At 39.5% G+C, this 18,171-nt stretch overlaps 1 protein-coding gene across 50 annotated transcripts in view; it reads left to right on the top strand.

The window, feature by feature from the left end:
* MEF2C (myocyte enhancer factor 2C) overlaps positions 1-18,171 on the top strand; it is a 170,175-nt gene that overhangs the window by 127,725 nt on the left and 24,279 nt on the right. For all 50 annotated transcript variants that reach the window (XM_059063142.2, XM_067031308.1, XM_067031295.1 and 47 more), the window contains 2 exons: positions 8,797-8,983; positions 11,465-11,512. In XM_059063142.2, the coding sequence (XP_058919125.1) occupies positions 8,797-8,983; positions 11,465-11,512 (235 nt within the window). The remainder of the gene's footprint in view (positions 1-8,796; positions 8,984-11,464; positions 11,513-18,171) is intronic.

The following is an 18,171-nucleotide window of genomic DNA, read 5'->3' as shown; positions in this document are numbered from 1 at the left end:
CAGTAGATAATTAATCCCTTTCTCAAAAAAGTACATTTTTTGTAAGTTAGGGAAACAGCCTAAACCTGAGGGTTGAGAGAGACTGCAGTGAAAAGAGGCCTCAATGCAGATATCTGGGGACAAAAGCTCCAGGCCAAATCCACAACGGCACTCACAAGATAAATTAATGCTTTACACATAGTAGGTGCACAATCAACCTGTGCTGGATTAAATTGAATACTTTAAAACTTATTTATAAAATGTATGCATATTAAACTTCATGTCCGCATAAATATATGTCTGCTTCATTTGTTAAATGAAATAATGTCAACAGGAAATCTTTTATTGAATCAGAATTATTAATATACTGTATCACGAAGGAAAGCTAACTGCCGTGAATTCTTACAGGTTTTCATAAAACCGAGTACTACATACAGCATTTCCACAGCGGGCACTTGGTCAAATGAAACATTTCCTATCAGATGCAGCAAAGCATACTTGTTATACCCAGAATTCTTAAATGAAGTCTTTTAGGATTCTATCTTGCCCAGAAGGAGGAAAGAAACAATTCCTTTGGGCCAAGTTTTAGTTCTTATGGCCTGAGTTTTCTCCCACGATATAACGCACTAGTTTAGAGCTGCTGGGCAGATTTGTGAATGTAAGATGTTAAGGTGAAGCACGTTTGGTGTCTCAGGAGGAATCCCCAGCACAGTGAGGAAAAGGGTGGTGTATGTAAGACGGGTGATCACTCTCCATGTGTGTGTGGAGCTTTAACCCCCAAAGTTCTGGGAGAACGCCCGTGTTTGCACATTGGATCATTTCATTTCGCCCATGCTCTAGGGGGAAAGAGGTGTAATGCATACCTGGATTCCCTCACCATATTTCATCCTGTCGTGTAAAGAGTTCAAAATCAGGATACATGATTTCCTAAGAGGTGCAGTAATGTGCAGCGGGGGATGGAAAACCACATCAGAGTTTACAGGAGGAGCTGTGAGACACAGCTCCAGGCTGTGCCTCCAAGTCTTCGTTTCTTTAGTAAGTGCTTCAGTCTCCACGATGAAAAGCCCAGTTTTCACACATCGCTTTCAGTTGCTGGAAGTAAATTTTGTTGAAAGTTTCCACAGCTGCTAAAACATTTACACCAGGGCAAGGACACTCTGCCCTTTGTATGGAGAGAGTGTCTCTACCTCTTTAAAAACATTACAAGACTGTTTTTCTATTTCAAAGACCCAGGTTGAAGAGTTTCCCTTTTAAAATAGAAAAATGTAATATTGCAGTCACCTGTCGGTATAATCTAATTTATGCCCTTATTCCTCAATTACATGAAATAATTCATGGATGATTTGGAACCACGTTGACCAGCATTTCCTCATGTGGGGTTTGCCATGGTTCATGCTGGGCTTCACAGTGAGAAAAAACAGCTCCATTTGAGGAACCAGGAATTAGGAAATTGGCTGAGGGAAGGAGGGGTGACTGCAGGACTGGTTGAGAGAGACCAGGAGGAAGGGAGGAAGTGGAAATAGACAGTACGGATGCATTTTCTTCAAATAATGGGCTGTGAAGAGAGAGAAATAATACTGTAACTAGGATCAAGGAGGGAGTTAAAAGGAAAAGCACTTGAGATGATTTATATGTAGGAGAGGAACACTTGAAGGAAGAAAAAGGTGGAACGTGTAGGTGCAATGGGGATAAAATGGCAAAGCTTCTCAAGGAAGGGAAGGGGGCTGAGATGGGAATGGAAAGGATTTGCAGATGTAGTCAGGGTGGTAGGTGGGAGAGGGAAATTGAGGGGGTGACCACCTAATGACCTCTTTTTATACTGAATTCGGCTTCTATAGCTATTGAGATGGGGGCGCAGGGGCTTGGAAGAGAGTGACATGGGTGTAGATATTGTGAGGAACTGGGAGTGAGGGGGTAGTGAGCACAGGCCAGAGTCGTGGGGCAGCCTGGAGGGGATTTGGATACCAGCACACAGTAGTCACTAGTCATCAGCGTTGTGGGCTGCTTTTCTCAGCAACCTTGTAATGGTTGATCAAAAGTTAAGGGTGTGGGCTTCCCTGGTGGCGCAGTGGTTGAGAGTCCACCTGCCGATGCAGGGTACACGGGTTCGTGCCCAGGTCCCGGAAGAACCCACATGAGCCATGGCCGCTGAGCCTGCGCGTCCAGAGCCTGTGCTCCGCAACGGGAGAGGCCACAACGGTGAGAGGCCCGCGTACCGCAAAAAAAAAAAAAAAAAAAAAAGTTAAGGGTGTCAGTAGTGGCCCACAAAAGGGATTCAGTTCAGTCATTCACACTGAATGAAAGTAATTAAGTAAAAATACTTGATTAAAAATATTTTATTGGACTTTTCCTTGCAGTAAGTTTGGGAAAACCATGGGGTTTGGATAAGAGTTGATACCTTTCTGACCACGTTGAATCACTTTGGTAACCATGATCAATTTGTTCAGGTATAGAAACTAGAAGCTGTTTAGCTCTCATGCCTATATGAAAATGCCAGTGCCAGTGTCATGGGCGTGTGACCTGTGCAGTTGTTACACAGGGCCCTGCTCTCCTAGGGCCACACTTGGTTAAATGCTCTGCTGTCACCATCCTGAAATTCTTAGTAATTTTTTAACAAGCGCCCCACATTTTCATTTTGCCCTGAGCCTTGCGAATTATACAGCCAGTCCTACCTACAGCATTTTAATCACCCCAAATTCCTTCATCCTTCCTATCTTGAGGGTTCTAAAATTTGAAGCCTGGCCCTGAAATCTTTGCAAGTTTGGAGTTTTTAATGAGTTTTTGGCTTTCGCTTTATAGACAAAAATTTTAAAAATCTAGGTGCTTTTAAGTTCCTTAATTTTGAAAAGTCAAAAAGAAAAAGAAAAATGCCAATTTCTAATAGGCATGGGTACATTATTATAGCCTTGGCATTTCCTAAAGCATCTAGAGCTGGTTGGTCTCTTTTATGGATGCAGCCACTTCAGGTCCCACATAAGTTCTAGGGAGGTTAAATGACTTGCCTAGTTAAGTTGCTTTTTATTACACCAACTGGACTGCAACTGAGATTTCTGATACAAAGGCTGGTGTTCTTTCTCATTCCCTGAAACACCTTACTATGGTCGTATTTAAGCTTATAATTTGATTTCAAAATTATTTAGCCAGTTCCTGATACAGATAAGGAAACAAAGCAAAAGATAGAATGCAACAGATGTTACCATATTTTATGAATTGTGAATTTTTGAAGTATGCTCTGATATCAGAATTATATCAGGGGGCTTCCCTGGTGGCGCAGTGGTTGAGAGTCCTCCTGCCGATGCAGGGGATGCGGGTTCGTGCCCCGGTCCGGGAGGATCCCACGTGCCGCGGAGCGGCTGGGCCTGTGAGCCATGGCCACTGAGCCTGCGCGTCCGGAGCCTGTGCTCCGCAACGGGAGAGGCCACAGCAGTGAGAGGCCCGCCTACCGCAAAAAAAAAAAAAAAAAAAAATTATATCTGACTTCTGTTTAGCCAATCACAAGAGAGTTTTATAATAACTCTCATCAAATTGTTTACAGTCCAGAATTCTGGAAACTGAATAACTCTTGGGGATGATGGTCAGAGGAAGAGAGGAGTAGAGAGACTTCCACTAAATTGGATAGTAGAGTGGTTCCGAATTTATTAAATGATTATTAATCATCCTCTTTATTTTGGATGTGGACATAAGCATGGGGGAGGAGGGAGGTATTGGCTTTGCTCTCTCCTGAGACACAATCGATATTCTGTAGAACATTCAGGGGAGAAGTAGTTTTACAGCAGATCCTTAGGTTCCCAGGTAAACATTTGTAAGTAGTAATAGTGAATACAGATTGAAACATTTGTAAACAAAAGAAAGCTTTAAATTACCAAATCTGAGTAAATATGAATGATAGGAGTCTTTAGGGTGTATTTTTCCCCAAGCCCTCTGTCACACCCTGGCATCAGTGGGCGCAAGCATGCACCCCAACGTGGACGTTCAGCCACGTTCTGTGAGAATCCAATTAATTCATTATGTTTATGGTTCATAAATAATAAGCTACTAATATGCAGCCCATACTCACTTCACGGTATAATTTCTGACTGAAAAATTTTATTTCTATCCAAAAACATATATTGTGTTGCATGGTGATTTAGCAGCAAAACCAATAGGCTCAGTCACTAGGTTAGATGACCTTGGGCCACTTAACTTAATCTCACCAATTTTAAAAGGAAGGATTATATCTATAGTGAAGGGATGTTGAAATGGTTGAGTCATATCATGTATGTAAATTATAGTATAGTGTCAGCTCAGAAAATAATATAGAGTAAGTTGTAAGCTTGTACTTTTTATGTTAATATAGTATCTTCCTAAATATTCTTTGAATAAAAATATTCAATTAATATAATAAGAAGTAGACAAGGGTATGTATTACTTCATAGCAAAAGACCTTTAGCACCTTGATGAAAGGGAAAGTTATTTGACCAACACCTTAACTGATCTTGTAAAAATAGGGAAAGAAGAGAGAGGGAAAGAGATCAGGAGATGGGTGGGAGCAGGGGCAGGGTTAAGTAGAGTCATCAGGGTGGGCTTCCTTGTGAAGAGCAGATGTTTTTAAAATTTATTCAAGTATAGTTGATTTACAATGTTGCATTAATTTCTGCTGTACAGCAAAGTGACTCAGTTATACATATATTCTTTTTCATATTCTTTTCCATTATGGTTTATCACAGGATATTGAGTGTAGTCCCCTATGTTATACAGTAGGACCACATTGTTTAAACATCCTATATGTAATAGTTTGCATCTGCTAATCCCAAACTCCCAGTCCTTCCTTCCCACCACTCCCTCCACGCCCCCCCACCCCCAACAACTCCTCACCCTCCCCAACCCCGGCAACCACAAGTCTGTTCTTTATGGAAAAGACCAGATTTTTAGCAGAAACTTGAAGGAAGTGATGGAGTTAGCCAGAGAAATGAGACAGGAATGAGGCAGGGAGGAAGAGGATGATAGGAAATCTAACGGAGCCCGGCAAAAACTGGAATTTATAGGGCCTTATGGGACATTGGAAGAAGATGGGCTTTACTCCAACTAAGATGGGAGCTCTCACAGGGTTTGGAATAGAGACGTGCCATCATATGATTTATGCTTTTTTTTTTTTTTTTTTTTTCGGTACGTGGGCCTCTGACTGTTGTGGCCTCTCCCGTTGCGGAGCACAGGCTCCGGATGCACAGGCTCAGCGGCCACGGCTCACGGGCCCAGCCGCTCTGCAGCATGTGGTATCCTCCTGGACCGGGACACGAACCCGTGTCCCCTGCATCGGCAGGCGGACTCTCAACCACTGCACCACCAGGGAAGCCCCTGATTTATGCTTTTAAGGGCTCTATCTGTTTGCAAGGTTGAAAATAGAAGGGGGGGCAAGGACAGAAGTGGGTGACTACTAGGAAGTGACTGCAGTAATTAAGGCAAGAGATGATGGTGCTAGAACCAGCCATTAGAAGGTGAGAGGTGGTTGGAGACTCTATGGAAGTTAAGCCAGTAGGATTTCCTGATAGACTGGACGTGGGGAGTGGGAGAAAGAGAAGATTCTGGGATGACTCCAAGGATTTTATTGTGTGCGAACAACAGCATTGAGCTGTCATCAGCTGGAGGTGGGGAGAGTTACATTGGAGCTAGTTTTGAGATGTCTGTCAGACATTTAAGTAGAAATATTGAGGGTATAGCTGGATATGCAAGGCTGGAGTCAGGAGACAGATCTGAGCTAGAGATAGAAAAAGGGCTGTGGTACTCTTACATTCCGAGAGCAGGGAGAAGAGGAAGAACCCACAGCGAAGGCTGAGTAGAAGCAGCTATCAAAATAGGAGCGAAAGGGCTTCCCTGGTGGCGCAGTGGTTGAGAGTCCGCCTGCTGATGCAGGGGACAGGGGTTCGTGCCCTGATCCGGGAAGATCCCACATGCCGCAGAGCGGCTGGGCCCGTGAGCCATGGCTGCTGAGCCTGCGGGTCTGGAGCCTGTGCTCCGCAATGGGAGAGGCCACAACAGTGAGAGGCCCACGTACCCCAAAAAGAAAAAAAAAAATTGGGAAAGTTCAGGGCCATGGAAAGGGAGGAAGTTTATCAAGGAGTGACCATCTGTGTCCCAGTTAAGGACTGAGAAGTTACCATTGGATTTAGCAACCTGAAGGTTATTCACGACTATGACATGAGCATTTTCAGTGAAGTGGTGAGGAAAATTTTTTAATGGAGTGAGTTCAGAGAAAGCAGTGTGCTGTATTTACAACAAAAGTCACAAGGGCAGCATTGTCATTGATGACATGATTTTCCAAAGTGGTGAATAATTTTTAATAAAGCTCCATACCAAACAAAGTGAAACATTCCCTCACCATACCCAGTAATTGCATTTCTGGGAATTTCAGTGTATAATAAAATCTACATTTCGGTGTATTAAAAATACCTTGTGTCTACAGAACAAAGTTAGTTCTGACTTAGATCATTATTAAACAGGTTTTTCACCCACATGAATGTCCAGTGGGATATTTGAAAGTTGGATGGGCTAAGAGATAATTCTTTGTTGTGTAGAACTGTCCCACCTGTAATAGAATATACAGCATACCTACCCACCAGGAAAATACCAGCCACGCCCCCCAATCATTCTGACACCCACAAATTTCCAAAATGCTCCCTAAGGAGATAGTCTACCTGTGTAGAGTACCACTATTCTAGATCTAGTGGGTCACTAGTATATGGCTCCAGTGGGAAACAGATGGCATACTCAAAAGGGTAATTGAAGAGAGTTTAATGAAGGGACTATTTACAGATGGGTAGAGATCAGGGAAACTTGAGAAATAGTGAAGTACATTAAGGCTTACAACCTAGAAGCTATTACCACATCTAGGTCTGAAGGAGCAAGAGGAGGAAGAAGTTACTGGAGCACAGTAAGATCTATGTCTGTAGGAGAGAGGGCCCAAAAGGGGCGTGACCTTCACTAGGGGAATGCAGCCTCTGCCATCCTGTGGCCCAGCAAGAGGGATGCTACAGTAGAAGAATACCCTGACCTCTCTCCTCCTCTCTGTACTTCTGACGGTGCCTCCACTGGCCCAGCCAAAGCCAGAGGGCCAGGGGAATCTGATGGATACAGTCTGAAGCATCAACCTCCTGGGCCCAGAGCAGTGAAGAGGGTGGAGGGGCAAATGGTGAAAACCTAGAAGGCTACTTCGATTTCTTAGGTGTGCTAGAGTAGTTCTTATCTGGCCTTTTAATAAAGGAATGCAATATTTTATTGACTGTATAGACATTTATTTTACAGCATACACTAATATTTGTTGTTGTTTAAAGACTCTGGGAATTGGATATATTCATTCTTTGATGTCTTATCAAACACTCATGTTCGATTATATCATGGCGTTTATCCAAAATTGTTTTTGTTACCCTGTTTACAACAGATAAAGCCTAATAAAAAAATGACTGTGTTAACATAACACTTGAACATTTTTATTTCCCTCTAAAAAATGAAGAATCAAAAACGTGTAAAAGTAAAGAGTTATGACACGTTTGTTCTTGTCAGTATCGCCATGTCCAGATCAGGGAAGAAAAGACAAATAGGAAAAATAAAGAAAAAGGGAGCAAGAAGCCTAGAAAGAGGACAGTATTGTAATTATCACCAGGATAAACAAAGAACTATTGCAGAGCACAGCTTATGATGCAGGCCAGCCGTTGAACCAGAAAAAAACAAAACAAAACAAAACTTGATATTAGGATTACAGAAAAAAATAGTAAAAAAAGAAAACTTTGAGCCACATGCACTTATGCATTTAAGTTTGTACAATGGCTTATTAGAGACTTCCTGAGGGAATGTTCTATATAAACCCTAGTATACATATTAGATTCACACACATACACATACATATATCCATTTTATATTAAGAATGCTGTATGCTCTGACATCATGAGTCCTCTGGCAGTATATGGAAACAGTATTTTCATTTATAATGTTAAAAATGAAGAAAAAGAGGGAGGGAATTACAACTATGATTATCTAGCTAATGCAAGCAGAAAAATAAGCATGTTTGGATTAAATTGCCAAAATAATACCAAAAAATCAATGATTGGGACTTGAATTACTCTAATTAGACATCCACAAAGCCTCAGTTCACTAAATGCTTGTAACTCTCTCATTGAAGGTATAGGTCTTGCCATTTGTCAGTGTCAGTATATCCCAAAATGTGAAGTGTAACGTACATTCTGAACTATCATGTTAAAATATGAATTATTGAATGATACATGCTCTGTTGAATCCTATATCTTAAAATGTCTATTATCTTTAGAGTTAACTTTCAAAAGACAAACTTTAAAAAATAATAATTAAAGTATATGTGCTATTACACGCCTGGAGATGATTTTATATCATTAAACTTCTGCATAAATATGCTTCAATAAGCAGTTAAACCAGAGGCTCCAGTTTGCATTTTAATCCTTTTTCTCTGTGAAGTCATCACAATCATATACCTTTGATCTTGCAGTCATTTCTGGCACCAGATTCAGATATCACAGATGAACAATCACTACTTAATAGAACGGAATTCAAAGACAACGGAGTCTAATGAAATGGGGCTTTGTTTGAAACAAAAGTGAAACGTTTTCTAATAGTTGCAAAGAAGGCATTCTAAGCACATTAAAGAAATCAATTTAGGATCTGCACATCTTGAGAGCTCTTCTTAATGGTCTTCTAGACGCCAAGCAGTTTGGAATTTGCAATTTTTCTTAGAAAAGTAAAAGCTGTCTGTACCTGGAGGGCTCTGTTTCTGTTCATTTCGTTTACCCGTGGGTTTTTTTGCTGCTCCTACAGGCTGTTCCACCTCCCAACTTTGAGATGCCAGTCTCCATCCCAGTGTCCAGCCACAACAGTTTGGTATACAGCAACCCTGTCAGCTCACTGGGGAACCCCAACCTTTTGCCACTGGCCCACCCTTCTCTGCAGAGGAATAGTATGTCTCCTGGTGTAACACATCGACCTCCGAGTGCGGGTAACACAGGTATGTTCTCATAAGAACGCAATGGTAACAAACCATTGGAAGGAGCCACCCTTGGCAAAAAAAAAAGGCTATTTTACCTACAAGATGTCGTGTTTTCCAGTTTTCCATGTCTTACATCCCTTCATTGCTTAATAACCATCCCCAGCTAGGTCTTCCACATAATAAAACCTAACAGCATATCTTTCAAAATGTTTCATAATCTGCAGTTTATGCATTGAGCCTATCTGTCACCAATCTCCTCATTTGGCTATATTTTAACCACATACTTTCTCAAACAGAACATCAAATATCCTGTCTCCATGCTTTTGCTTCTCCTCTTCTCCTGCCTAAAATGCCATTTTCCCTCTTCCTCCTAGCCAGATATCACCTCTTCTGTGAAACCTTCCCCTGTGTCCTCTGATAGCATTTATCTCAGTTATTTATTATTTTGGTCGACATTTACTTATTTATACAGTAACTTATAGTACAAAAGGATTTAAGGCAGAGAAAGAAATGTGATAGGATAGCATAATTTATAAGAATGGTGAATCAAAAACAAAACTAAGTCAGTAGTTAAGAGCACATCACAAGGACGTATACACCTGCCACAAATGTGTGTCTACACTTCTAGGAGACGCTTACCGTTACACAATTCACAGTGTCCCAAAGAAAAATCATCCCTCAGGAAAAGTTCGACCATTTTTAGTACTCAGATCAAACGATACACAATATGATGTACTGTATTGAGTATGTGTCCATTTCCCCACTGAACTTACAGAACCCTGAAGGGAAGAATGTCCTCTTGATTTGTCAGACTCACTGTAAGAACTAAATAAATGTGAGTTGAATATAACTAAACAATTCCTTCATATTTCTAAAATAAGCACCAAAAAGTCATTGTATTTCTAAATCACGTACAGCAAACATTATATATTTACATTTTATTTCTTTAAAAGCATTTAATAGGAAAGTTTTAATGTCTTAGACCCACTTTTTATTAAAAGTGATTTATTCACAGAATTTTTCCTTTAGAATACTTGACTATCTGCCTTATAATTAGAATTAAACATGTGTTACTTTTTTAGTACAGAAACTTCATGTGGAGAATACAATCAAAATCAGCCACATTAAAAAAAACTTGATAAATCTTGAATCTGAGAGATGTGTATAAACAACTTATGCTATTCTTTCTACTTCTGAATATGCTGAAATTTTTCATAAGCATTTTCAATAACCATATGTATTCCTTTCAGATCATACTCAAATGCTGTTGAATCTCCTATTTGATGAACTCATGCTCATTTGTTTTTAAAAATCTCGTCATTTGTTTCCAAAATATTTATTTGATTGGAAATAATAAACATTTTCCTAAAATGTAATGAACAGTTTCTTCTAATTCCAAACCCAGAACCAAATAATAATTATAGCAATTAGAGAATAATCTAGCTGATATTCTGTTCTTTTGGCTAAATTTTGTTCCTTAAAAAATAAAAATAATTATTATATTCAGTATCTTTTTGAAACATCCCAACTCTCATAAATATACACTGCCAAATTTTAACTTACTTTCTTAAGCTAACAGTGAATAAACATATGTTTCTAAATTTGTAGTCAGTAAAACCTGTTTTATTGCGTTAGTAAGTAAAATCCGGATAGTAAATGAGATAATTCACTGTTAGAAGATTCATGAAATGACCAAAGTTCTAGACAATTAGCATTGCACAGAATTAATTGTATAAAATATACTTACAAAGAATTAAACATCAAATATATGGTTATTTGAGCATAGAGTAAACCTTACTCTTTTCCTTCACTTTCTAGAAAATATCACCTTAGGGAAAACTAGACTTGGAAATATGATAAAAATTTAGAGACCATTCAAAGACTAGATTTTTTAAAATTTATTCATTTTTTTAAAAAATTTATTTTTGGCTGTGTTGGGTCTTCATTGCTGCACGTGGGCTTTCTCTAGTTGCAAGGAGCGGGGGCTACTCTTCATTGCTGCGTGCGGGCTTCTCGTTGCGGTGGCTTTTCTTGCTGCGGAGCACAGGCTCTCGGTGTGCAGGCTTCAGTAGTTGTGATACGTGGGCTCAGTAGTTGTGGCTCGCAGGCTCCAGAGCACAGGCTCAGTAGTTGTGGCACATGGGCTTAGTTGCTCTGCAGCATGTGGGATCTTCCTGGACCAGGGCTCGAACCCGTGTCCCCTGCATTGGCAGGCAGATTATTAACCACCGCACCACCAGGGAAGTCCTAAAGGCTAGCTTTTTAAATGTAATCTTAGAAAGAAAGATTCTGCAAAATATCAGTCAGTGATTGAATGTATTTTTAATGTTTGAGCACAGCATATCACAGTGAAATGAATATCAGCCATCTGACCTAGGTAATACTTGACAAATTTAGGACTCTTGGGTGAGGACAGAATACTAAGGTTGCTAAAGGTAAAGTGTGTTGCTCTGTGGGCCTTTAGCCTTTCTCCTTTTGATCTTCCTCTTTCATCCATAGGTGGTCTGATGGGTGGAGACCTCACATCCGGTGCAGGCACCAGTGCAGGTGAGTGGAGACTTCAGAACTAGAGTACGTTTCATTGTTTAGGGTTCCTTTACTTGGTGATTTGCAGAAGTAAGTCTTTTGAACAAAGTCAAGTTGAGAGATCAGTGAGAGGCATGGGAAAATGGCCCCAAGAATTTCTAAAGCACTTTTATGAAGCAGGAGTGGTTGGATAGTAACTCAGAAGATTATTTATTAACTAGACCTTTCCTTAATAAAACTTCAACTAGTCAACATAATCAGAATTGGGGGTTCTCATCAAATCAGTTTAATCCTAGGTACCATCTATAGCCACAAAAGTACCTTTAACAAGCCTTGCTGATCATGTTCTTTGTTAATCATTTCACGTTAAATGTGAATCACTTTCTACACAAAGTACCAAACTCCTGTACACTTCTAAAGGAGAATACATAAAGAAAAGGAAGATGTGAGATTATAACCCTTCAGCAATACTGTTAATAAAATAAAGCCACATTTGGCATTAAAATGAGTTCTTAGAGAATATGAACACAGTGTACTCCTCGAAAAAGCCCCTTAAATATAGTTCAGCTCTTAAGAACTTCTTCCATTATGGCCAATTGTCTCATAGTTACACTTCTCCAGGGTTCCATATTAATTCATATAATTGTGATTATTGAGATACTGATGTCATTGTCTATGCAGCGGTAAGACAGGACAATACTTTCTGATTCTAACTGCAGTTCACTATTGGCACAACAAGTAACCATGGTAATTCCTGCAGCTGGAACATGCTCTACATTTAAAATAGTAGGAGGCAGGCATGATAACATAAGGTTATATTTGAAATGTCAAAAAAATTCAAGTTTATTGAAATATCTATGGACAGCCTAATTAAAATATTTTGCCGGGTTCAACTATAATAGCCTGCTAATTATAAGAAAGAAGATTAAAAAATTGGCATATAAAAACATTTTTATAAATATATCCATTTGGGAGTAATGTTTCTTATTCCTGATGTTGGCTCTTCACTAATTCAGTGGGTAATGAAGGAAAAGTATTAAAACTACACAGTGAATTAACAAACAGAATCAATGGCACCAGCTTCCTATTTTATCTAGCTTTTAAAAATTAGGTAGATTCAAATTAATGAGTAGACTGAATACTATTTTGCTGGACATTGAAACAAAGTGCTCATTTTTTTTCCCTCAAAAAATACTGTATGGTTTGTAGCCTGAAAATTACAGAACCAGATCAAAGCTAGACCATTGTAGCTTGGATTCAAGCCTCTGCCAAACACTGGCTAGGGAGGGTGATGGGGGCTGAAAACTGGATTGTATCAAAGACCAAGAAAAAGATAAATAAGAAAAATGGTTTCAATGTTATGATATTTTATCGAGTATCTCGATGCATCAGTTTGCTTGCTCATATGGGAATAGCCAGTAGTGGTGATGAAAGTTATTAGAAGTAGTGAAAAAAAAAGAAAAAACACGTGGGATTGGGGGGCATGGGTCACTCATCTTTGATGAACGTGGCCTCTTGTTACTGCTTAATAGCTAGAATGCTTTAGAATTCTATGTTGAAAATAAGTGTTGTTCAATTATGCTGTCATTGTCAATTCCCTGACAGTCCACTAAGGTAAATGGCCCTCCGGGGACAAAGAAGACACTCAATCTTGTAAGCATAAAAGTTAGCCACATATAGGCTATAGCGTCACTGAACTAAAAAAAGAATCTTACAGGCTTAGCAAATTCATCCCCCTGCTTCAGGACCTCTGCTGTAGCACAAGAATCTTCTACTTCAAAAATAGAAGGAAATAAAAGAAACACTCAGTTGCTCCACCTTGATGATAATAAACCTTGTATTTTGATAATTGTATCTTGTAGCCATGAGCATATAATTGTCACAGTTTCTGTATAGTTATGAAAGAGTTACTTCTCCACTTTTTAAAAATAGAGGAAGAAGCCCTTTCTAACTCTGGTTCCACAGAACACCTGTTGCACATGCCACTGAGCCTTGAGCTTAGCTGCTATGTCCTACTCACAGGCTCAGCCGTCTGCCCCTTCTTTCTCATGCCAGCCAGTATCATATGTCGGAGATGAATATATATGTGCTGATGTCACACAATCACATAATATCAAGGGAAACAAGGCCAGCAGGAATGTCTCTACATTTTCAGAAAAGATAACTAAAGCAAAATGGCCAGAAGATATCTTCCAAATTTTGAATATTGTCATTGAAATTCAAAGTCTCAGATAAAGTTAGAAACTCTGAGGTCAAGTGGCAAGACTCTGCAATTAAGTTAAATATTTTTTGGCCTGTAATTTTTTTTCAAAATCTAGTCATCTCAACTTGTAAAAAGGGTATAGTCTCATGAGGGAAGGAAATACATTTTTTAAAATAAATTTATTTATTTAATTTTGGCTGTGTTGGGTCTTTGTGGCTGCACACAGGCGTTTCTCTAGTTTCGGCAAGCGGGGGCTTCTCTTCGTTGCATTGTACATGCTTCTCATTGAGGTGGCTTCTCCTGTTGCCGAGCACAGGCTCTAGGCGCACGGGCTTCAGTAGTTGTGGCAGGAGGGCTCAGTAGCTGTGGTTCTTGGGCTCTAGAGCGCAGGCTCAGTAGTTGTGGCGCACGGGCTTAGTTGCTCCGCGGCATGTGGGATCTTCTCGGACCAGGGATCGAAACCCTGTCCCCTGCATTGGCAGGCGGATTCCTAACCACTGCATGACCAGGGAAGTCCTGGGAAGGAAGTAAATTTGGCATTTATTGTTTTCTTATAAATACCTAGAGACCAAAGAGCTCTCAGCTCAATCATAAAGTATAGCACCTTTCCCATCCACTCCCTGCACTGTACCTCCACCTCACCCCACCATCCAGTGAGTCATCAAATCTTACCAACTTTGCCTCGAAGGTATTTCCTAAAGCTAATCCTTTCTCTCCATTACTTTCCCAGTGCCCTGGTTCAGGGTTATAGCAACACTCCAGAACTATTTCCAGAGATCTCTAATTCATCTCCCAGCTTCACACTGCATCCCACTCCAGTCTCCTCGTGACTCATTAGTCTTTATCCAAACCTTAAACTAATTGTAGGTCATGGTTCAGATGCTCAAAATCCAGCCATGGTTTCCCAGCTCTTTCAGAATTAACCATGAGCCTCTTATCTCTGGCCCATCCCTACTCTCCAGTCTTCAACCTTCTTACCTTCTGCCACTGCCATCAAAAACCCTGCACTCCAACTCTAATAATGGCAAACATTTAAATTGCTCTTACTATGTGACTTACAAAAATTAACTCATCTTTTTGCATAACAGCCCTTTAGTGTATATATTCATATTAATGCCCTTTCTTTAGTTGGGGGAACTGAGGCACAGAGAGGTTAAGTAATGGCCCAAGGTGGAACCCAGGCAGTCTGTCTCCAGAGTCCATGCTCTTAACTGCATTGTGCTGCCACTTTCCAAACAGTGTCAAGGCTTCTTGCCTTTGTGTATGCATTCCTAGAACTCTCCTGCTTCATGCTGCTGAGCACCATTTGTCATCCCTCAGAATCCAGTTCAACCGTTCAAGAAGTCCTTTCCTGACTCTTCCAAAAGGAATTATGCTCTTCTCCTTGATTCTCTCTTGGCAGCCTGTGCCTACGTTATTTATTTCCTTGCATTGTAATTGCAGTATCTAGGCACACATCTCTCTCCTGGACATTCATCCCTCTAGGGGCAAACTGTGTCCTATTCAGTTTGTATTCCCAGCTCAAGAAATAAGTGAGAGGACATGGCAGATATTCAGTAAATTTTTGTTAGCTGAATAAAGGAAAAGTTGATATTCTAGACATAAATTTGTAATACTGTTTTATGTGAAAAAAAGAAAGAATACTTCAAAGAAATAATGTAATTTTAAATACAAAAAGACACACCCTTGATCTGTAATTCACAAAAATAATGTATTCTTCTGATACTGTGTATAATGAATAGTGCATTAATTATTTAATTAAATGGCTGAGCACCATTGACCAATGAAGTTTTTTTTTTTTTTTTTTTTTTTTTTTTTTTGCGGTATGCGGGCCTCTCACTGTTGTGGCCTCTCCCGTTGTGGAGCACAGGCTCCGGACGCGCAGGCCTAGCGGCCATGGCTCACGGGCTTAGTTGCTCCGCGGCATGTGGGATCTTCCCGGACCGGGGCATGAACCTGTGTCTCCTGCATCGGCAGGCGGATTCTCAACCACTGCGCCACCAGGGAAGCCCTGACCAATGAAGTTTTACTAACTTTAACTTACTTAATGGAAAACCTAAAGAGCTGATATACAGCAGTAAATGAAATGGAGGTTGGTACCTCAGACCATCACAAATTCCCTCTTAAAATAGTGACCCTCTTATTGCTTAAGTTGAAGTCATTTCAGAGATGAAGGCAAGTGGTGATAAAGAAGAAAAAGGATGGGGTTGTGCTCTTGATGTAAGGGAAACATACAGCAAGTCATTATAATACATTAGTATTAGTGACACTTGTAGGTTTCAGTTGACAGTTATTCATCCACTATTTAATCCTTTCCTTTCAAGAGACAAAATGAAAAGTCACTGCTTTTAAAATTACACTTTGTCATATCGCTGTACATTAAAGCTTTTAACATGCTAATCTTAGTGGTTACAGATGATTTTAAGATCAGGTTCAACTGAATTTTTGTTAGATTTAATAGAAATAATCGTTAGCACAGCCATGCCTTGTGTTGGATTATTCACTTCCTTCTTGGTACCCTTTGTTTTCACTTTGATAACATAGTTGCTTTTTTATTGAGTCAAAAGTACCAGTATGTTCAAGGATATACTGTTTCCTGATTGAGACCAAAAAAGGGAGGTGGGGGAGCAGAAAAAACCCTTTAGGAACCTCTTTGAAAATTTAGGAGAATTCTACAGCCTACGTAGCTATTTGACAATAAGGCAAAGGATATTTATGTATATTGATTAATAATTTTAATTGGCATTTACTGTAAATTAGATATAATTTTGTATAAAAAGAAACCAACAGCTGTTTCCTTATTTTGATGTTTATTGTTTACTATTTTATGCATTTGGTTGTCAAGCACTGTCACTTCTGGAATGCTTAATTTATATCAGCTAAATACATGGAGACTTGGTGGTGGCAGTGTACTGCTGTGGATAAACCACTGAACAGTGGCTGAGTAAGGAGACCTGGCTTCCAGACTCTGAAAAGACTCCATCCAATTAAGACTTTGGGTCATAACTTTGAGCCTCTGAACTTAGTATTCACATTAAGGATAAGACACAAAAGTCTTTAAAGTCCATTTACATGCAGTGTTTATGATCATATAATCACAAAACTTTCCTAACATGAGTTTTTTGTAATTCATTTAGCATTGGAAAAGAAAAATTTAGCATATTATAAAATAGAAATGAGAAGAGGAAAGGGTCATACAATATTTAATTATTCTATACCAGTACTATTGCTTTGCAAGAATTTGTTTTTGAGAATACTTATCAAAAATTTCTTGGCTGACTTTCTTATCAACCAAACAGACTTCTGCAATTCTTGCTCAGTGATTTAAACTATCAGTGAAGTGGTTAAAAATTCAGTTTAAAAGTATTGGCTTTAACAAGTTTATATTTTTGTTGTCTAACAAAACAAATTCAGAATGCAATATTCAAGAAAAGGAGATTGGGCTTCCCTGGTGGCGCAGTGGTTGAGAGTCCGCCTGCCGATGCAGGAGACACAGGTTCGTGCCCCGGTCCGGGAGGATCCCACATGCCTCGGAGCGGCTGGGCCGGTGGGCCATGGCTGCTGAGCCTGCACGTTCGGAGCCTGTGCTCCGCAATGGCAGAGGAGGCCACAACAGTGAGGGGTCCGTGTACCACAAAAAAAAAAAAAAAAAAAAAAAAAGAAAGAAAAGGAGATCAATACCATTTGGTTACTCTCAAATAAGGAAACTTTTTTGTTAGTATAAAAATATAATTTTATATTACTTTAAAAAATATTGTTAAGCAGCCAATGAAAAAAATCTGAGTTAATAGTTGGATTCTTTTAAAGTATTATGTTAGTTTAAATTGTCCTGAATTTAAAAAAAAAAATTGTCCTGAATAAAAATTCTGAATTCATTTGCAGTTTTACCTTGGGAGTTCAACCAAAACATAAATAAAGATCCAACAGGATTGCTTTATTATTATCTATGCAATTAAGTAACAATGATATTTTTAACCCAAACCAAGGTTATCTAGATTTATTAAAAGGAAAAAAAATACTGTCCTCTAGCTGGAGAATCTACAGCACGTGATAATCAGCCACTGCCAAGAAAATCAGTGTCCACTTCCCGTGTACAAGACCTGGAAGATGATAGGTAAAACAGTACCTTGACACCACTCTCTAGGGGTCAACGTTGAAGTGGGAGAGGCAGGTCAAAGAGGAGACAGATGAATGTTACAGGCTAAGTCAGGGCACCATCTGCTTTCAACCCTTTTGGTTTCACTTAATTCTTAAGGAGTTTGATTTCCAGAGGGAAAAACAAAATTTCAAATTATAACTTCTCTAGAGAGTGTTTCAGCAGATTTTAGAGCCTTTTGCATATCACAATTTCTGACCTCACAAGTTGTATTCCTTTTTATCACCTGTCTTTCTATTATATTCAGCAAAGCAATGTGAAAATTGGTCTCTTCACTCATATCCCATTGATTTAACCTAAGAGTGTGATTGATAATAAACC

The sequence above is a fragment of the Kogia breviceps genome, chromosome 4, assembly GCF_026419965.1.
Source record: "Kogia breviceps isolate mKogBre1 chromosome 4, mKogBre1 haplotype 1, whole genome shotgun sequence".
NCBI classification, from domain to species: domain Eukaryota; kingdom Metazoa; phylum Chordata; class Mammalia; order Artiodactyla; family Physeteridae; genus Kogia; species Kogia breviceps.
Note: the sequence above shows the minus strand (reverse complement) of the source record. Positions and strands in the feature narration are given on the sequence as shown.